A 21,956-nucleotide genomic window follows, 5' to 3' on the forward strand; every position below is an offset into this window, starting at 1 on the left:
TTAATCATTAGAGAAATGCAAATCAAAACTACAATGAGATATCATCTCACACCAGTCAGAATGGCCATCATCAAGGAATCTAGAAACAATAAATGCTGGAGAGGGTGTGGAGAAAAGGGAACACTCTTGCACTGCTGGTGGGAATGTGAATTGGTACAGCCACTATGGAGAACGGTATGGAGGTTCCTTAAAAAACTACAAATAGAACTACCATATGACCCAGCAATCCCACTACTGGGCATATACCCTGAGAAAACCATAATTCCAAAAGAGACATGTACCAAAATGTTCATTGCAGCTCTATTCACAATAGCCCGGAGCTGGAAACAACCTAAGTGTCCATCATCGGATGAATGGATAAAGAAGATGTGGCACATATATACAATGGAATATTACTCAGCCATAAAAAGAAACGAAACTGAGCTATTTGTAATGAGGTGGATAGACCTAGAGTCTGTCATACAGAGTGAAGTTAGTCAGAAAGAGAAAGACAAATACCGTATGCTAACACATATATACGGAATTTAAAAAAAAAATGTCATGAAGAACCTAGGGGCAAAACGAGAATAAAGACACAGACCTACTTGAGAATGGACTTGAGGATATGGGGAGGGGGAAGGGTAAGCTGTGACAAAGCGAAAGAGAGGCATGGACATATATACACTACCAAACGTAAGGTAGATAGATAGTGGGAAGCAGCCGCAGAGCACAGGGAGATCAGCTCGGTGCTTTGTGACCGCCTGGAGGGGTGGGATGGGAAGGGTGGGAGGGAGGGAGATGCATGAGGGAAGGGATGTGGGAACAGATGTATATGTATGACTGATTCACTTTGTTATAAAGCAGAAACTAATTAAAAAAAAAAAAAGAGAAATCTAGAAACAATAAATGCTGGAGAGGGTGTGGAGAAAAGGGAACACTCTTGCACTGCTGGTGGGAATGTGAATTGGTACAGCCACTATGGAGAACGGTATGGAGGTTCCTTAAAAAACTACAAATAGAACTACCATATGACCCAGCAATCCCACTACTGGGCATATACCCTGAGAAAACCATAATTCAAAAAGAGACATGTACCAAAATGTTCATTGCAGCTCTATTCACAATAGCCCGGAGCTGGAAACAACCTAAGTGTCCATCATCGGATGAATGGATAAAGAAGATGTGGCACATATATACAATGGAATATTACTCAGCCATAAAAAGAAACGAAACTGAGCTATTTGTAATGAGGTGGATAGACCTAGAGTCTGTCATACAGAGTGAAGTTAGTCAGAAAGAGAAAGACAAATACCGTATGCTAACACATATATACGGAATTTAAAAAAAAAATGTCATGAAGAACCTAGGGGCAAAACGGGAATGAAGACGCAGACCTACTTGAGAATGGACTTGAGGATATGGGGAGGGGGAAGGGTGGGCTGTGACAAGGCGAAAGAGAGGCATGGACGTGTATACACTACCAAACGTCAGGTAGATAGATAGTGGGAAGCAGCCGCAGAGCACAGGGAGATCAGCTCGGTGCTTTGTGACCGCCTGGAGGGGTGGGATGGGGAGGGTGGGAGGGAGGGAGATGCATGAGGGAAGGGATGTGGGAACAGATGTATATGTATGACTGATTCACTTTGTTATAAAGCAGAAACTAATTAAAAAAATAAATAAATAAACTTAAAAAAAAAAAAAAAAAAAAAAAAAAAAAAAAAAAAAGAACTCCTTTGAGGGCTTCCCTGGTGTCACAGTGGTTGAGAGTCAGCCTGCCGATGCAGGGGATGCAGGTTCATGCCCCAGTCCGGGAGGATCCCACGTGCCACGGAGCAGCTGGGCTTGTGGGCCATGGCTGCTGGGCCTGTGCGTCTGGAGTCTGTGCTCTGCAACGGGAGAGGCCACGGCAGTGAGAGGCCCGCGTACCGCAAAAAAAAAAAGAACTCCTTTGAGATAAGTTCCCCTTCCTGAGCTCATTAATTTCCTGAATATGGTTGGTCTTCAACTCTGCTTGATCCTAAGAATCACCTGGGAAGCTTTTTTTTTTTTTTTTGCGCTATGCAGGCCTCTCACTGTTGTGGCCTCTCCCGTTGTGGAGCACAGGCTCCGGACGCACAGGCTCAGTGGCCATGGCTCAGCGGCCATGGCTCATGGGCCCAGCCACTCCACGGCATGTGGGATCTTCCCAGACTGGGGCACGAACCCATGTCCCCTGCATCGGCAGGCAGACTCTCAACCACTGCGCCACCAGGGAAGTCCTAGGAAGCTTTTTAAAAACTACCGGGCCCACTGTCAGAGATTCTATCTTAATTGCACTGTGTGGGCAAGAGGTGTTTTTACAACCTCGCTAGATAATTCTAATATGCAGCAGCCAGGGTTGAGAACTACTGCCCTGATATTTCTCTCCTCCTCTCCCCTACATTTTTTCATCTTCCTGTATCTCTGGTAATTTTCTTTTCTTTTCCTTTTTTTTTTTTTGCGGTATGCGGGCCTCTCACTGTTGTGGCCTCTCCCGTTGCGGAGCACAGGCTCCGGACGCGCAGGCTCAGTGGCCACGGCTCCTGGGCCCAGCCGCTCCGCGGCATGTGGGATCTTCCCGGACCGGGGCACGAACCCGTGTCCCCTGCATCGGCAGGCAGACTCTCAACCACTGCGCCACCAGGGAAGCCCTGGTAATTTTATTTTCTGGTGGTATGGGGATAACAGCTTATAGAACTGCTCAAATATTTCATCAAATCTAAGATACCATCAATTGCAATAGTCACCATCATTTTATGTGCCACCAAGAAAGACAAAATACTACCATGAGAATTTTACAAGCCAAGGATTTTAAGACATACCCTGATTTCAGAAATGTGAAATGTGAAAAAGTGTGCAATATGATAGACTTCTCCATCTCTGATTTGCAATCACTCTACTCTGTGTAAGAAACTCCATTTCCTCCTATGAACCATGATATCCCGTCCTGCTGGTTCAGGACCCCCTCTCTCCTCAACACCATGTCATCACTGAAGACACAGGAGAATCTAAAATCAAGATGATAACAGGAGGGACATTGGTAGGGCACAGCGTCAGCAGCAGAGACTCTTTGGGTTACTGGTTTCATAACAATATTAATTTTACAACTTTTCAAAGTCATGTCCCTCATTTTGAGATTGTAGACAATGGCTATTAACTTAAAACATCTCCTTCTGAAAGAGGAGGCAAAATCCCATTTTGCCAAATAGCACTATAAAAATGAGTTCTACACAATATAATTTCAGTGTTCATTTAATGGCTCATAGAAGTGCTTTGCTCATCTAGTTGCAATAAAATTTTCCAGTGAATAATAATGCACAGTCTGCACTTCAAAAAAAAAAAGCAAACTCTTTTTTAAAAACTTAAATGACTTCTGCCTACAGAATTATAAAATACAGGTTTCCCTGAAATACTCATCTCCCAAAGTACATTTAAAATATGAATTAGGGCTTCCCTGGTGGTGCAGTGGTTGAGAGTCTGCCTGCCAATGCAGGGGACATGGGTTCGAGCCCTGGTCTGGGAAGATCCCACATACCGCGGAGCGACTAAGCCCATGAGCCACAACTACTGAGCCTGCGCGTCTGGAGCCTGTGCTCTGCGACAGGAGAGGCCACGACAGTGAGAGGCCCGCGCACTGTAATGAAGAGTGGCCCCCACTTGCCGCAACTAGAGAAAGCCCTTGCACAGAAACGAAGACCCAACGCAGCCAAATAAATAAATAAATAAATAAAATTTTTTAAAAATGAATTAATGTGATGTGTAAATTGTTTTCAAGATTACCTCTGTAATGAAAAGCAAAGAAACGTGGAATGGAATTTTGTCAGAACTTCTCATTTAGTCTGTCATTCTTATTTGCGCTCGTTTTGATACAAAGTGTTTTCATCTTTTCTACACTCCTCAAGTGAGGTTTAAAAATTTGCTGATGCAGTAAAGTTTTCTGGGCTTCTCTGAAGACTCAGTTCAACACTGCAAAACATTTACAAGCTTATTCATCTGACTGGAATTACACATCCACATCACCTTCCTGCCAAAAGCTATACTGAATGTGTCCTAGAAGGACTTCAGCACTCTGCACAGGTGGTGAGATACTGTGGTCAGTCAGCTCCATAAGGTAGTGAGGTAGTACTTGTGGGGATGGAAGCCCCAGTACAAGACAACATCTAATTTTGCAGAAAAATTTTATATTTCAAAATGAAACTAAAGTTTTTTGTTTTTTTTTTTTTTTTTTTGCGGTACACGGGCCTCTCACTGTTGTGACCTCTCCCGTTGCGGAGCACAGGCTCCAGATATACAGGCTCAGTGGCCATGGCTCACGGGCCCAGCCGCTCCACGACATGTGGGATCTTCCCGGACCGGGGCACGAACCCGTGTCCCCTGCATCGGCAGGCGGACTCTCAACCACTGCGCCACCAGGGAAGCCCGAAACTAAAGTTTTGATGTTCAAATAGAATTAGATTAACACAGAAAAATCCTTGATTCTTAAAATATGTTAATACATTACACTGTGTAATTTATTTATGTTTTTTAACACCAAAAAAGAGGCTAAAATAATATGATTACAGCTGAGTATCAAAGTGAATATTTCTCACATTCAATGCTATTAACGGGAGGCTATGAAGAACAAGAAAGCCACACATTAAAAAAGAGAGGGGCTTCCCTGGTGGCGCAGTGGTTGAGAGTCCGCCTGCCGATACAGGGGACGCGGGTTCGTGCCCTGGTCTGGGAAGATCCCACATGCCGTGGAGTGGCTGGGCCCGTGAGCCATGGCCGCTGGGCCTGCACATCCGGAGCCTGTGCTCCGCAACAGGAGAGGCCACAACAGTGAGAGGCCCGCGTACTGCAAAAAAAAAAAAAAAAAAAAAAGGTTCTGTGAGAGGGCTTCCCTGGTGGCGCAGTGGTTGAGAGTCCGCCTGCCGATGCAGGGGACACGGGTTCGTGCCCCGGTCTGGGAGGACCCCACATGCTGCGGAGCAGCTGGGCCCGTGAGCCATGGCCGCTGAGCCTGCACACCCGGAGCCTGTGCTCTGCAACGGGAGAGGCCACAATAGTGAGAGGCCCGCGTACCGCAAAAAAAAAAAAAAAAAAAAAAAAACAGAGAGAGAAACTCAGCTTGTGAAAGGTATAGGAAGATCAAGGCAAAAAGGCATCAGAGGACATGAAAGTCAGATGGCCAAAGGTTAGCCAGATTTTGGAAAATGAACAGATAAAGATATCACTGCAGAATCAAGTAGATGGGTATAAATTCAAGTGAAGAAGAAAGACCCAGATCAATAAGCCTTAAAAAATCTGCAAAAGACCAGGGCAGAGACATAGTGCCAGCTTTAAGTGAAAACTGACAGCTACTGCTCTTTCTGTAGTTGGGTTTACTTTCTTCCTAAGGTAATAGGAAATAATCTTTTTAAAAAACAGACATTAATGTATGCAGGTGAAAATAACCGAAAAGATTTGGTAGAGGCAGAGAATGAGGAAACAGAAGCCCAGTGTTTTTAATAAAGGCAGCTTCTGACACCATCCCTTTTCCTTGGAAAGGAGTGCTTGAATTTCAGAAAGTGATCTGTTGAGTCTAGGGGGATTATCAAATCTTCTATCTTCCAACCAAGAGAGATACCTTCTTGGTAAGGTTCCACTTCCTTCCATGGCAGGAGAATATCTCTGGCATATAAATGGAGCAAGCATATATTATGGTCATGTTCTGTGTCAATAATGTTGATGACGATGACCTCATTTCCCATCAAGAGTTGGTAGATAAGGTAGGAATTCCCACTGGCCTGGAATAAATTCTGCCTAATGCAGACAGTGGAAGATGAGCATCACCATATAGTGGAAAGGTTTTGCTAAAATTTGGTTAGGCATTGGGCCTAACCAATGAATATACTCATGACAAGAACCTGACAATGACACTGTTTACATCCTCAAAGTTGGCTATCATCAACAGGAACACAAATAACAAATGTTGGCAAGAATGTGGAGAAAAGGGAATCCTCATACACTGTTGATGGGAATGTAAATTGGTGCAGCCACTGTGGAAAACAGTATGGAGGTTTCTCAAAAACTAAAAACAGAGCTACCATATGACCCAGTAATTCCACCCCCAGGTATATATTCAGAGAACACTCTAATTCGAAAAGATACAGGCACCCAATGTTCATAGCAGCATTCTTTACAATTGCCAAGATATGAAAGCAACCTAAGTGTCCATCAACAGATGAATGGATAGAGAAGATACACACACACACACACACACACACTGGAATACTACTCAGCCATAAAAAAGAATGAAATTTTGACATTTGCACAACATGGATGGACTTGGAGGGTATTATGCTAAGTGAAATAGGTCAGACTGAAAAAGACAAATACTATGTGATATCACTTATATGTGAAATCTAAAAAATAAAACAAAACAAACAAAACAAAAAAAGAAAGGCAGATAACACCAGGTGTTGGAAAAAATGTGGGGAAACAGGAAACCACAGGCACTGCTGGTGGGAGAGCGCACTGATAGAGCTGATCTCGGGAGTCATCTGGCAGTTCTAAGTGAAACTGAACATGGCCAGTAAGCCCTCAAATTTCCAGACACCCATAAGAGGACATGCTTGAAACTGTTCATCACAGCAAGGGATTGAGGCAGCCTGGGTGTCCATCACTAGGGAATCAAAAACAACATTTATTGGGTACGTAAGTGTGAAATACCATGTGCCATCCACAAGTAGTGAAACAGATGTATATATGGCAGCATGAACTAATTAAAAAAAAAACAGTTGAATGAAAGAAGTAAGAAACAGATATATATATATATATATATATATATATGAGAAAATAAATCTTCAAAGTTGACTAAAGGGCTCTTTTATATGGGTGATTACAGATGTCTATGACAGACACTTTTTAAAATATGTATCTTTCTGCCTGCAAAGCGGATGAAATCTTCAAGTCTAGTGGTCAAGTGGACTAAAGCGAGCTACTCTTTTTTTTTTTTTGTGGTACGTGGACCTCTCACTGTTGTGGCCTCTCCCGTTGTGCAGCACAGGCTCCAGACGCGCAGGCTCAGCAGCCATGGCTCACGGGCCCAGCCGCTCCACGGCACGTGGGATCTTCCCGGACCGGGGCACGAACCCATGTCCCCTGCATCGGCAGGCCGACTCTCAACCACTGCGCCACCAGGGAAGGGAAGCCCGCGAGCTAATCTTTGATGTGTAGGTTAAGCCCTTCTGCTGAAACCACTGAACTGATTACTTCCAGTTTGTACCTGCAGTGAGGCAGAGAAATGTAGTCACATAAACCGTGGATGTTTGCCTTGGAATAGTTATTGAAGCACCATTTTTACAGTTTTAGGGATGTGTGGACTTGATTGACATGACTCTCCCCACCCTACAGCCCCCAAAGCAGGTAAATATAAGCTTAAAAAAGACTAAAAAGAAGACAACCTGGCTTTCTCCTAAGGGGCATATGAACCACCACAGCAGCAATGATCAACAAAGCCCCGTGATTTCTGTAAACTGCAATCATCTTGCTTTAATGGGGATGGAGTGGAGTAATGCAGAGAAGCTGGGACCTACTGGGTACCATTTTTCTTTCTTAAGACCACAAGTTGGGAGCAATAGGACATAAAAGAAAAGTCCTATGGATTCTTATCAGCTTCCAGTCAGACAAGGCTTCTGTTACACTATTGTTGCCAGGTCACAGCTGGCAAACAAATCATACAGGTCAGGTCTGCAGAAGCCAGGAACATCAGAGTGAAGTCTAAAGAGAAAGAGCGGTTAAGGGTTAGAGGCACATGATAGGGTGGTTCAGAGTCTGTCAAGGCAAGCCAGCAGAAACAAAGAACACGCACCAGCAATTTTAAAAACCAGAAAGCAGAAACCAGAAGTGAGCAAGTCAGCAAGTGTAAGGTGGCCCCAGGGGTGATGGCTGAAGGGATCAGTAGTCCAACTTCCTCCAGTCCTGCCTGCCTCACCTCCCCACCCCACGGAAGCAAATCCTCCAGCAGCACTAGCTTTAGGGCTCCCCCAGGAAGGCATCTATAAACAGGCCAAACAGTGTATAAGGAAGTAGACTAAGCCTTACATAGAATTCAACTACATCACTTTATTTAAACATACAAAGAAAATTCTAGCACAGTCTCCACCACTATACTACAGTTATGTTCTATCGATTCTGGTGTCCCACAAAGTTCACTGAAACAGGACTATAACTGTAAATGAAATTGGCATGCTTTTGCTGGTTTTGCCATTACATGGTGCTACTCATGTGCACTGACTATTAACACAAGAATTCTGTTTCTAAAGTTGTACCCCCCAAATCTATTCAATATTTCAGAAGAAGTCATAGCCATAGGTAAGACCTGATTCCAAACCCACAAAATCAACACACATGAAATTATTAGAATATAATAGTTAAACTCTTCTTAAATGATGCAGTACTGAGAGGAAGCTTTAGTCAAAATGTTGGCTTACTATTAACAAGTTGTAAAGTTCTACATAAAACACTAAAAACTCTGGAGAAGTCAATCTTATCTTTGGTTCAATTTCATAGTCTCAAAGCAAAAACTCAGCCCTAAAAATGTTATGTCTTAGATTCCTAGTTTAATTTCAATGAACTTTTGATAAGCTCAAGGATACGTAAATACTAAATTCAAAATGCGCTATAATTAAAAGTAAAATTTTTATATCTGAAGAAAATCTAACATTGTTTACAGAAAATGCAAGGCAAGCATTTTTAGAAGAATCTGCACCAACATTTCTATCAAAACAAAGTTGAAAAAATTTCAAATACCTTTAATGTAATAAAAATATAAATCAATTTAACAAAATCTGAAGTCTAATTCTGAGGACAATGTAGTTCCTCAGAATAATTTGGCAGGTAGATCAGCCAAATAATAGTGTACTGGGGACAATGCTCACATTTCTTACCACTGGGTCTTTAAATTCTAGAAATGAAAACTCAAGATCCCTAAAATGTTTTGGAAGGCAAGTTACAGCGGAAGGAGAAAAAAAAAAAGAAAGGGGAAAAAACCCACGACACTGACACTGTTCCAGCTCCAAAAAAAAAAGGCAGCTAGGCTTTGGTCTTTTCTCTCCCCCAGCGGCAAAAGAAACCCAACTAACTTGGCCCATGACACTATTTTACAGCAGGTATTTTGAATGTGTTTCTCTGTTATCTTCTCGAGGGAGCACATGCACACACGCACACACGCACAAACACACAGACACACGGTTACAGCATTTTCCACAGCAGTCCAAGTCTTTGTTCAGCAGCGAAGCACGTTTAGGGTGAAACAAGCTTATGAATTTTCCATAGGCAATCTTAACCAAAAAAAAAAAAAAAAGATTACTGTAAAACCTGTATATTTGATTTTTTACCTTTAGGGTAAAAAGCCAAAATAACAGAGACTTTTGTTAAAGGACATGAAGAAAATTTCTTCTCACTTGCTAAAGATCCACAAAGCAGAATCACAGGCAAATCCAATTAAATTCAAGTACAATGTCACAAACAACAAGTTTAAATATTCTCACTTGTGTCTCTAAAATGACTACACCACTTGTGAAATGTGTGGCTTTTTTTAGGAGAAAAAATTCTATACACCTAAGTCCTTTCTCTTTGGGTTTCCTACTTATGATTTACTTAAAAAAATGATACTAATTCAACATACATTATTCTCCAAAAGCTGACACTATTATTCAATATTAAGCCTGCCTGATTAATAACTTAAAAGACATTTAGAAGTGGATAAAAATTCACACTTAGCTGGAGAATAAACATATGTAACTGCTCAACTGCCAATAGGAAATTCAATTTATTCAGTAACTTTCATTACTTCAAAGAAGCTACATGAAAACCTTTTCACAGTGAGTTCCTTCCCTGATACAGTTAAATGCAAATTATCTCTTTTCCCTCTTACTCCAGAAAGCTCCTGCATACATAGCTGATACGCCACCTACTGCAAAACCAAGCCGACAGTGCTGGCAATGCTGCCAGCATTTCCATTCCAACACCAGGCTGGGGCTGAATAAAGGCGTGTCTGTGTGGTAGTGTTTCTTTTTAAAAAATCTCAACGCCAAGAAGAACAAGCTGAAATAGCAGTTTCAAAAATGGAGCGTAAAATAAACAGAAGAGAAAAAGAAAAGGAGTATGAAGGGAAACACAACAGCCTGGAAGATGCTGACCAGGGAAAGAACTGCAAATCCACCCTGATGACCCTCAACGTTGGTGGATACTTATACATTACTCAGAAACAAACACTGACCAAGTACCCAGACACTTTCCTTGAAGGTATAGTAAATGGAAAAATCCTCTGTCCATTTGATGCCGATGGTCATTATTTCATAGACAGGGATGGGCTCCTCTTCAGGCATGTTCTAAACTTCCTACGAAATGGAGAACTTCTACTGCCAGAAGGGTTTCGAGAAAATCAACTTCTCGCACAAGAAGCAGAATTCTTTCAGCTCAAGGGGCTGGCGGAGGAAGTGAAGTCCAGGTGGGAAAAAGAACAGCTAACACCCAGGGAGACTACTTTCTTGGAAATAACAGATAACCATGATCGCTCACAAGGACTGAGAATCTTCTGTAATGCTCCTGATTTCATATCAAAAATAAAATCTCGCATTGTTCTGGTGTCCAAAAGCAGGCTGGATGGCTTTCCAGAGGAGTTTTCAGTATCGTCAAACATCATTCAATTTAAATACTTCATAAAGTCTGAAAATGGAACTCGACTTGTACTGAAGGAAGACAACACCTTTGTCTGCACCTTGGAAACTCTTAAGTTCGAGGCCATAATGATGGCCTTAAAGTGTGGTTTTAGACTGCTGACCAGCCTGGATTGCTCCAAAGGGTCGATTGTTCACAGCGATGCACTTCATTTTATCAAGTAATTACCTGTGTCACGAACAAAGGCAACAAGCATGCAGCCAGCAAGCTTCGGAAAACCACAGCATCAAAGGCATCCCAAATAACGTGCCCAGCTAGCTCTGTACTCAGAGACCGGCTGCTAAGCAATTACTGTGAGCTAACGGTATGTAAATTCTATTGCTAAAGATGTCCTTCTCTAGGGTGTTCCTGCTGATCAGACTCGTACACTTAAAGTGAAAACAGTGATCTTCTACATATTGTAAATAAAGACTGAATGCTTTTGCTATTTGTTTATTTTTCCTTAAGCTGTCTTTCAATCAGAATGTCTTAAGTATTTGCACAATGAACAAGCATGTACATTATCTATCACTCCTTCAAGTAAATGGTAATAAAATATTTTAAGGGACTGTAAGATTTTAAATCCTTTCTACTTATGGCAAAAATCTACAAAGAAACTGAACTGGTAAAATTAACCATTGAGACCAAGACAGATATGCAGATCTACTAAAACAGAGCTGTGGTGAAACAAAATGAGATTGTAAGAATTAAAGTTATGGATTTAATTTTTAATGGTAGGCACCAAAAGCTTGCTCATAGTTTCTGTATTTCATACTAGAATTACAGCTGAACTGATATATTGCTGAAAATTCCTAGAAAACTGCTTGATGACAATAAAAAAAAAAGAAAGCACTACTAACTTCTTTGCTTGTATTAATAATTATAGTAAAAAGTTAAATGTGTCACTTTTAAAACAAATAGTACCTTTTGATGACTTCACACAAAATTATGCATTGATGTGGTCAACTGGCAGGCTGCAGTAACCCTGGCTGGACTTGCAAATGACAAAAATCAGCCAATTCATTTCTTTGCAGGCTGAGCTCCAACACAGCATGGCTAACTTAGTCTCAATACAGTAGTACATGGTATTAGAATAATGAAAGAGTTCATTTTCAGAATCGTCCTATCTATTCATTTTTCAAGCTCAAAAATATTAGATGAACATTACTAAACATCCTTATGAAAGAACTTTATTCTTCTCAGCATCACTTTTGATGCTAAACCTCAGACTCAGTGAGTTGTGGTAATTTCTTTGCTTCATACTAAATAAGAAGGTATTTTTAGAAATTAAGTTTTATATATGGCTATCTCAATTAAACAATCTAGAAACTTAGCTTTAAATGTGAGTGTATTTTTTTCCTCCCAAAGAACAGCTAAATCATTTATTTCTATGTCACTTATTTTCTTTGGTTTCTAAGAACAAATTACATTTTAAATTGGCTCCTTTAAAATTTAACAATTAAAACTGATAATTAAATCTTAACTTTAATAAACTTCAACAAAATATTTCTGAAAATCTTAACTGAGGTTACATAAGTTAGCATATAAGCCAAAAGTTTGCTTACACATAAAAACTCAGCAAAGCTAATATTCATTCTCAGAAGTATAACTGACTTCCCATTACAACATCTGAGGTAATACAAATGTTGACTGTATATACTAAAAGAAATATTTAAAAACCTCTTGTACAAAAAAGTCCTTTAAAAATTCACATTAAAAACAAAAATCTCCACATCAACCACACAATCTTCTTTTTGTATTACAAGAAAAAATGTTTCTATTAAAGCATCAAATTATCTCTTATGTACTTAAAAATGGCTTAATCAAGATTTAAAAGAACTATGAAAACAGAAAAAAATAATAAAATCTATTTTAGCAGTCACTATAATTGAACTGTTTATATACCTCTCCAGCTTACAAGTTGACTTTTCCTTGGCATTTAGACTTCGTAATGAAAAAAAGGATAGTGATTTAATGTCAAAGAAAGATTTTCTCTAACAGGGTTTCATTACAGATAATAAAAATAGCCCTGACATCTCTTTCTACAGGAAATATAGCTGAACAAATCTCCCTAGACGTATTATAAGTGAGGTTTTTGCATCAGTTCACAAAAAGAAAATTTAACTGTTATAACAAAATTATTGATGGAAACCATTACTTAAAGAAATTTGTCACTCGTGTTTTTGTACATCTCAAAAAAATCGTTTCTGGAATGCATTTAATTTTTCCTCAAGCTTTTGATAAATCATATCCTAAAACAATTTAGGAATCTACAAGGAAATATGGCTAGATTGAGAACTCTTGTGTAACTTTTCATAAATGTACCTTTTTAAATTCAAAATTACTTGCACTTGTATTTACATATTCAAGTGCCTAAATATTGTAAGTGTACAGAAAATATCTAGCTTTAAAATTTCACCATTAAAAAAAAAAACTTAGAAATACTTTCCATTCAAAAAATTCAAGAAATCATACAAAATGCCAACTGTAAGTCAGAGTGAAGCTGTCATAACATTTTTGTTTGCAGTCAATGAAGAATTTCTTCCTCAAATCTTTTCTCGTAAGTAAATATTGCTCCAAAGAATAAATCACAAAGTGACTCGTCATCTTCTTTTTCAGAAGAAAGGTAATAAAAAATAGGTTACTGTACTTGCCATGAGCCAAACATATACACGCCTGTATTTGGAATTACACCACACAGTGATTCTGGCATTGTCCTTAAAATATTAAAAATAAACACATAGCTTATGGTGTACTATATTTCTAAAATGTGTGCAGCGTGCAGAACAAATGAAGGGAAACACTCATGAGACTTTTCAAATGATACAAAAAAGATGACTACCATCCCAGATTGAAGATCATGATACCAATTAAGCTCGTTCAGTTTTTTTTAAAGAAAACTACTTATATTTCAAGTGCTATTTTTAAGATGATAAAAAGGTAACATTTATTATTTTATTACATGCCAGGTACCATGCTATGCACATATATTATCTCAATTAATTCTCACGATGACCCTAAGAAAGGTACTATTTTTTCCTTCTCACAGATGAAGAAAGAGCCTAAGAGGGCTAAGGAACCTGCTAATAAGATCATACAGTTATTGAGAGGTAAAGGTGGAACCAACATTTGAAACCCAGCTATACCAGTTCCAGAGCCAGCAGGAACTATATCTGTTTTTGCAGGCCACTTATCTAACACCCAGAACCTGGTGTTAAACAGGTGAAAACAGGCATTCATGAAGAACATGCTAAATAAAGAATACCAAAATACAGGTTTGCCTCACTTGATAAAAATCTCACAATGCAGGTATTCTTAAAATGTTAAGTAAAACAGCTGAATTTTGGGAAAGCAAATAATATTTTAAATGTCATGTCGTGTCATTTAAAGAACATCAGATGAATCATCTCACAAGAATAAAGAATATCCCGAATTTGTATATTGGCAAATCTAGATTTTCACGTCAGGTTTGCTGAAAAGGGGGGTTACTTTTTATGACTTATACAGTCCAAAGAACTGACATATTTTTCCTCATAGAAAAAAAAATGGCACAGTGAAACACACATGGGCTCTGGAGTCAGACTTGGGTTCAAATTCAATTAACTTCCACTAATTTGCTTACATGACCATAAACAAGATGCTTAACTTCTTTGACCTTCAACATCCTCACGGTAAAATGGAGATAATAATAACTAGTTGATAGAGCATTTATAAGGCATAAATTCTAAATTACATGTAAAATGCCTCACCCATCACAGACTTCCCATAAGCACTGGTTATTATCTTATCCAGTGTAAAGGTTCCTTCATGAGATAACCATGAAGAACAGGCACAAAAATGCACATTTACATTAATTAGGCTTTCAACTTAGACATGAACAGAACAGAGGACTTTTGACAAATGCATGCTTAATACTGTGATGAATACTATAAGATACAAGAATCTACTTTAAATTAAATTGCTCCAGGCAAATGCAGTTTTCAACTTCATTAGTTTAAAAATACATATAATGAGTTTTTCTTGGGACTTTTATCTTCTAGCTTCATGCACAAAATCTGCAAGATCAAAATAATCACTGCAGCTGTTTTATCAGCAATTTAAACTCAGTCAGCAATAATATATGATACCATACTCTTAAAGATACCCCTGTGTAATAAATTATGATCAAATGCCTTAAATTGCAATGATGTCAGTCAAGGTTAAAATCTGAGTATCTGAATCATAATTATCTTGAAAATAAAGCAGAAATGTAATATGGCCTATCCAAAACAGCATGCAACTTAGAAATTATTTGTATTTAGCTTTTTAATATTTTAAATTTAAGTATAGTTGATTTACAATGTTGTGTTAATTTCTGCTGTACATCCAAGTGACTCAGTTATACACATATATACATTCTTTTTTATATTCTTTTCCATTATGGTTTATCCCATTATACTGAATATAGTTTCCTGTGCTATACAGTAGGACCTTGTTGTTTACGCATTCTATACATAATAATTTGCATCTACTAACTCCAAACTCCCAGTCCATCCCTCCCCTCTCTCCCCCTCCCACTGTATTTAGCTTTGAAATATATAATGGCTACTTCTGTAGCAGACATCTTCCTAATCATATTTTGCTTAAGCTAATATTAAAATTAATTTGCTTCTGTGAATAAATACCAAGGGGGTGGGGATAAAGGAAGATGTGCTGGGCAGAGGGAAATATCTAAGATGAAATTTTATTTATTTATTTATTTATTTAATTTATTTATTTTTAACATCTTTATTGGAGTACAATTGCTTTACAATGGTGTGTTAGTTTCTGCTTTATAACAAAGCGAATCAGTTATACATATACATTTGTTCCCATATCTCTTCCCTCTTGCATCTCCCTCCCTCCCACCCTCCCTATCCCACCCCTCTAGGTGGTCACAAAGCACAGAGCTGATCTCCCTGTGCTATGCGGCTGCTTCCCACTAGCTATCTGTTTTACATTTGGTAGTGTATATATGTCCATGCCACTCTCTCACTTTGTCACAGCTTACCCTTCCCCCTCCCCATATCCTCAAGTCCATTCTCTAGTAGGTCTCTGTCTTTATTCCCGTCTTGCCCCTAGGTTCTTCATGAACTTTTTTTTCCCCTTAGATTCCATATATATGTGTTAGCATGCGGTGTTTGTTTTTCTCTTTCTGACTTACTTCACTCTGTATGACAGACTCTGGGTCCATCTACCTCACTACAAGTAACTCAGTTTTGTTTCTTTTTATGGCTGAGTAATATTCCATTGTATATATGCGCCACATCTTCTTCATCCATTCATAAGATGAAATTTTAAATTTGCCTAATTTATAAAGAGGTGACTGTATTCCTACTTCTTCTCTTTGCAAAGATACACAATAGTTCAAGAGTTTCTATTAAACAAAAGTCACTGATAGAAGTCTTATAAGCTATTATAAATAACTTACATTTAATTAAATCTTTCCAATAATGCAAAAACTATACAATATTAAGCATTCTGTACATAAAATATGGCAATTCTAAATTTATTTAAATTACTACTTATTTTAGAAAAAATACTGAACTGGATATTAAAGAGTTAGACAATTATAATATATTTCTTTATTATCTGTCTTAGAAAACTGTTCCCTAGTATAAAATATAACACAGTTAACCTAATAGTACAGCAGGTTTTTCCAAACCAAGGATTCCAGAATATTCAGTTACATTTAAAAGCAAGTTTTACTAGTTATTATTTTTTAAAGATCTAGTTAATTTTATAAATTTCTTTTTGAAGAAAGGCCCAACTTTTCAAAAGTAATTTTGACTATGGCCTTCTAGAATCTTTAGCACATATTTTTCTACATCATTAAAGTGTAAAATTGGGCAAATTTACCGATTTTTAAAAAAAATTCCACCCTACTGATTTTGCCTCGTTATAAAAGAGATTTATTAACTAATTTTAAAGGTTCTTAAAATTGTTGAATGATACTAACTTTAACCTCAATGGTCGCTTGAGTTTGATAACCTTCTATGACTTAATGTGGTTTTACAAAGGACTACAACATTTAGCATTTACTTCAGGTACCATACCATTTGATGAATTTTTATTTAGATTTATTTTTTAAAAACATAAAATTAAATATACATGCAAACATCCTAAGAAAACTACTTTGAGGTTTGCATATCTTTTCTATCCACGTATAGATATTTTTAAAGAAACCACCATGGAACGAAAAAGGAAAGACGCAGGGCGCGGTGGGGCGTGGGGTGGAAGGGAAGCGCAAGAGGCAGGGGATGTATGTACACATACAGCTGATTCGCTTGGTTCTACAGCAGAAACTAACACAGCATTGTAAAGCAATTATACTCTAATTTAAAAAAAAAGAAAAAGGAAAGACTACATAGAGCTGTGTGCAGAAATAATTATTAATAAAAGTTGATGATTACTGGAGAGAAACATCAAAAGAATCTAAAAGTCACAGGTGACTGATTTATAAAACAACAAAACCAAAACAATGCAACCGCAGGCATTTATGACACATATATGTTTACTTGTTACAACACAGCCAGAAAATAACACATTGGGATTCAATATATAAATATTCAGCTACCTTGAAAACTGGAGGCAGGCTTTATCAAAATGTTATTTTGGTTCCCAGTTATATATCCCTTCCCTCTTTTTTCTATCTTATCAAAATTTAGATTATTTGGATATAAGGCAGATTGTACTTAATAAGAGGCAAGAAAAGAAGGCTCGACTATAGCTCTATTATAGAACAAAAATCTGTGTATTGTAAAATTCACTACATGATGAATATACAGAAAAACAGCAAAGCTTGATATAAAAATGTGGTAGTTAACAATGAGGTGTTTTAATGAAGCAAGGCTAATAAGCATAAGTAAAATCATTCCCAATCTTCATTCTGTATCACCCTAAGACTTTCCATTTAACTAAAGGATGTAATAAAAACATTTTTAAGTGGAATTCTCTTTATTAAAATAAAAAGAATATGTACCAATCAAAGTAAAAAAAGACATATCAACTCCACCAATGTTAAGAACTGCTAATGAAGCAAAAAAAGATGAAACTTCTACAGAGACTAATGGTTTTCCAACAAGGGAACAACCACTACCTACCTAGCTCTTCCCTTCAAAGAAATCATCTATGGTTGTTTCTGTAAGTTTCAGCTATTGTATTATGGTATTATAAAAGATCACTACCCTGAAAAGTATATGAATGGGTGGAAAGGAATAAGAAAAAGTGGGACATGCTGGTAATCTGACCTTTTAGCAAAAGTCATAAAAATGCCTGGCATTCACTGAGGCGTTAAGATTTATCAGTCAGTACTTAGTACTTTATTTGCCTTATCTCCTTTCTAGTAGAGCTACACAGAGTGCTTGTTACTTCCCCAACACTCATTCTTCCCTTACTTGTTAGTAACTGAACCCTAATTCCACTGAGGTGGCAACTGTACCCAGATAAAAACCTGTATTTCCTGATATGCTGTGGCTGCAAGGTCAAGTTATCGAGTTCCGGCCAATGGAATATAAGCAAAACTGAGAGGGTGTGACTTTTGGATATGGTCCTCTCACAAAGCTGGGTGAGCCTTTCTGCCTTGCCCTCCTGCCTCCATTTTGCTGCCTGGAATGTAGATGTGATGTTTATAACCACAGCAGTCATTCTGGATCACCTTGAGAATGGAAGCCACAAACTAATGATGGCAGACAGTTGCTGATAACCATGGAACCGCCATACCAGACCTGCACTTCTTACCTCGGAACTTCTGTACAAAGAAGAAAAACGCATTAAGTCATTGATACTTTAGATGGAGGTGGGTGGTATTAAAGCCCCCGTTTTACAGATGAGAAAAGAGACCCACAGAATTAAACAACTTGCCTCAGGCGCACCACTAGCAAGCAATCTCCAACCACTGTGTAAGACCACTTTCACCCAGGCACCAGGAACTGAGTGGGAGACTCAGCAAAGGACGTGAGCCTTGAAAATGGGCAGGATAACGTTCAAGGGAGGAGGGCATCTCCATTCAGTAGACTATGCCAAAACCTGGTTTAAAATACTGGAAGACGCCAAAGTTAATGAAAAGGGCATCCAGTCAGCCTGGTGAGTTGCTACAGAAAAACCACACTAGAACAGAGAATCCATTGATGAGAAGTGTGGGGCCACAACCACAGAAAGGAAAAGGGGTAACTGATAGGTCCGGGAATGAGTGTAACCTGGAGAGAAACCTCTGTGAGCCAGGCAGATTTTTCCTCATTCAGGTACAGATTCAGTACTGGATTAAATCCAGAAGAACAGCTACCTGGGAATAACCACCAAACTGATTTCTAAAAATGAACTAAAAATTCTTAATGGGAACATCTAAGAAAAAGTAGAATATCTTTATGCAAATAGGGGGAGAGGAAGGGTGTTTATATATCAGGTAGGCACAGGAACAACTTCACAGATTTCTGAGATATAGTCAACTTTTATACTACCCCCCCCTCCCCTGCTTTGGGGGTGGCGGGGGAGTGTGAGGGTGGAATGGACAAGAGCATAATCCCCCTGCTTCCCTGCGGTATCAAGCAATTAAAATACTTAGGATGAAAAAGCATCTTGCATGCTCTGTTTTAGAGTCTTCTGGGAGGGAATGAAGTAAAAAAAAACTGAGAAAGAGAAACAGTCGGAAAAACTAAACTTGTGGAAGCTGGGAGACAGACATGATCATTTTTTTAGAAACAGTAAGGGATGAATGAACGAAGAGTTACATAAAGAGCCACCTCCAGACACAGAGAGGGGCCCGAGGCTTTAACCAGCAGGGCGGCTGTTTGTTCCCTAAGTAGCTAGTATTATCTTCAATTTTCCAAATTAATAAGCTTGTAGTAAACTACTCAAATAATTAGACATTTTCCCCAAGAACATGTTAACAGAAGGATCAGGAAAAGCTACTGCTAGCTTTTTTACACTTAAGTTAAAATACTGGAGCACAGATGATAAAGCTCACATACTTTTAAAAATAACCAGATAAAAAGTGACCTAAAGGACATGGATAAGTGAGTTTTTCTGGTTATATAACCCAAATTTGACGATCCCTTAAGAGGCAAAATGTACTCATGCACATATTAACAGATTTATTTTATATTTATTTCTAAATACATACTACTTGTTTTTGTATTGCACAACTTCAAAAGATAAAATACAGTTATTGTTGCTTAAAACCTTCTTTTACACAGCCACATGGGAGGCAAATGATTTATAAATCATTAGAAGACTTAAACACAAGAACACAGCGTAAAAGAGTTCGTCAGAAAGAAAAAGTATTTCGAAAATTAGTAAACAAATAAATGAAAGATGTCAACTAAGACCAATACAGATAAATAGACCCAAATGTTGCCTTGCATCTTTTAGCTTCTAGTCACTTATAGTGCCTTAAATAACTAAACGGATGAGGACAGACAGAGAGATGTTCTTATTCTAAAACATTCAAGGAAGATGCCCGCTACCCTAGTTCCCTACCAGTCTTTTATAAAATTAAATAGAGAAGCACAGGACCAATGTCAGTGCGTGGTCAATCTTTCTGGATTGATAATATCTTCTGCTTGGCTTCACATTAATGACAGACTGCTTTTAAATTTTCTTGTAATCTGATACAGGCCAAAGCAATTCATTTTCTTAGACCCATATTTTTAAAACATATTTACACCGGACACTTATTTAAAATTGTCTTTGTAGCTGAAGATCCTTACACCTTTAAGTTTATTGCTCAGCTCTGTTCAAAATCCTAGCCTGCACAATTACAGGCTCATATTATACGTGTATAATAATAATAATAATAATAAAAAAATAAAATTAAAATAAAGATGAATAAAAGGTTAAAAAAAGGTTAAAATGAGCATTAAATCATGCCAGGCACTCTGCTAAAAACATTGTTATTGCTACAACTAATTTACAAATGGAGAAACAGAAGTCTGGCAAAGAAGTGTGTCAAAGACTTCAGATCTCCTAATGAGAGATTGAGGAGGGTTTTAATTCAGCAGTCAGTTTCTAGAACCCATTCTCAATCACTACCACATACATTCTGTCAACCTACATTCTCCTTCTAGCTTTGAAAAGTAGAAAATTGACTTTTTCCTCCATCTATGAAAAATAGTGTTCATCAAACAACTTAAATCAAACAACGTAAATATGATTCAGAGGTGAGGTGCTCAGCTCATCAAAAAAGTGTTTTTAAGAACATTAGAGATGTTTACAGTGTAAGTAATTGACATATTTTTAAATTTATTTATTTATTTATTTATGGCTGTGTTGGGTCTTCATTTCTGTGCGAGGGCTTTCTCTAGTTGTGGCAAGTGGGGGCCACTCTTCATCGCAGTGCACGGGCCTCTCACTATCGTGGCCTCTCTTGTTGCGGAGCATAGGCTCCAGACGCGCAGGCTCAGTAGTTGTGGCTCACGGGCTTAGTTGCTCCGCGGCATGTGGGATCCTCCCAGACCAGGGCTCGAACCCGTGTCCCCTGCATTAGCAGGCAGACTCTCAACCACTGTACCACCAGGGAAGCCCCAACTGACACATTTTAAATAGTCTTACAGCTATTCATTCGAAGATTCTCCCCAAATCTCTCTGGGCCAAGCTTTTTGACTCTGATTTATTATTTTGAAATAATGACAATGACTTTCCTTAAAACTACTATGAATTGGGACTTCCCTGGTGGCGCAGTGGTTAAGAATCTGCCTGCCAATGCAGGGGACACAGGTTCGATCCCTGGTCCGGGAAGATCCCACATGCTGCGGAGGAACTAATCCCGTGCGCCACAACTACTGAGCCTGTACTCTGGAGCCCGAGAGCCACAACTACTGAGCCCGCATGCCACAACTACTGAAGCCCACACGCCTAGAGCCCGTGCTCCGCAACAAGAGAAGCCACCGCAATGAGAAGCCCCCGCACCACAACAAAGACCCAACACAGCCAAATATAAAATAAATAAAATAAAGTAAGTTAAAAATAATAATAATAATAAAAAAAGAATCTGCCTGCCGCAGGGGACAGGGGTTCGAGTCCTGGTCTGGGAAGATCCCACATGCCGTGAAGCAACTAAGCCCGTGCGCCACAACTACTGAGCCTGCGCTCTAGAGCCCGCAAGCCACGGCTACTGAAGACCGCGTGCCTAGAGCCCATGCTCTGCAACCAGACTAAACGAAAAGTACAAATCTATTTATACAATTAATACTAAGGTTAAATAACAGGAGAATTAGCTACAGAACAGAATGTTAATCTTAATAAAGTGAAAATACAAT

General features: G+C 38.7%; 2 protein-coding genes across 2 annotated transcripts in view; one reads left to right on the top strand and one right to left on the bottom strand.

Moving 5' to 3' along the window:
- Positions 1-21,956, bottom strand: part of GTF2F2 (general transcription factor IIF subunit 2) — a 157,772-nt gene that overhangs the window by 90,680 nt on the left and 45,136 nt on the right. The gene's annotated exons all lie outside the window — the stretch shown is intronic.
- Positions 10,089-10,913, top strand: KCTD4 (potassium channel tetramerization domain containing 4; the record flags this gene model as incomplete). Its single annotated transcript, XM_081214797.1, has 1 exon — positions 10,089-10,913. The coding sequence occupies one exon, from the start codon at positions 10,089-10,091 to the stop codon at positions 10,866-10,868; it is 780 nt and encodes a 259-aa protein (XP_081070923.1). The 3' UTR covers positions 10,869-10,913.

This window comes from Mesoplodon bidens (genome assembly GCF_964165515.1).
Source record: "Mesoplodon bidens genome assembly, chromosome: 17".
Lineage (NCBI taxonomy): Eukaryota > Metazoa > Chordata > Mammalia > Artiodactyla > Ziphiidae > Mesoplodon > Mesoplodon bidens.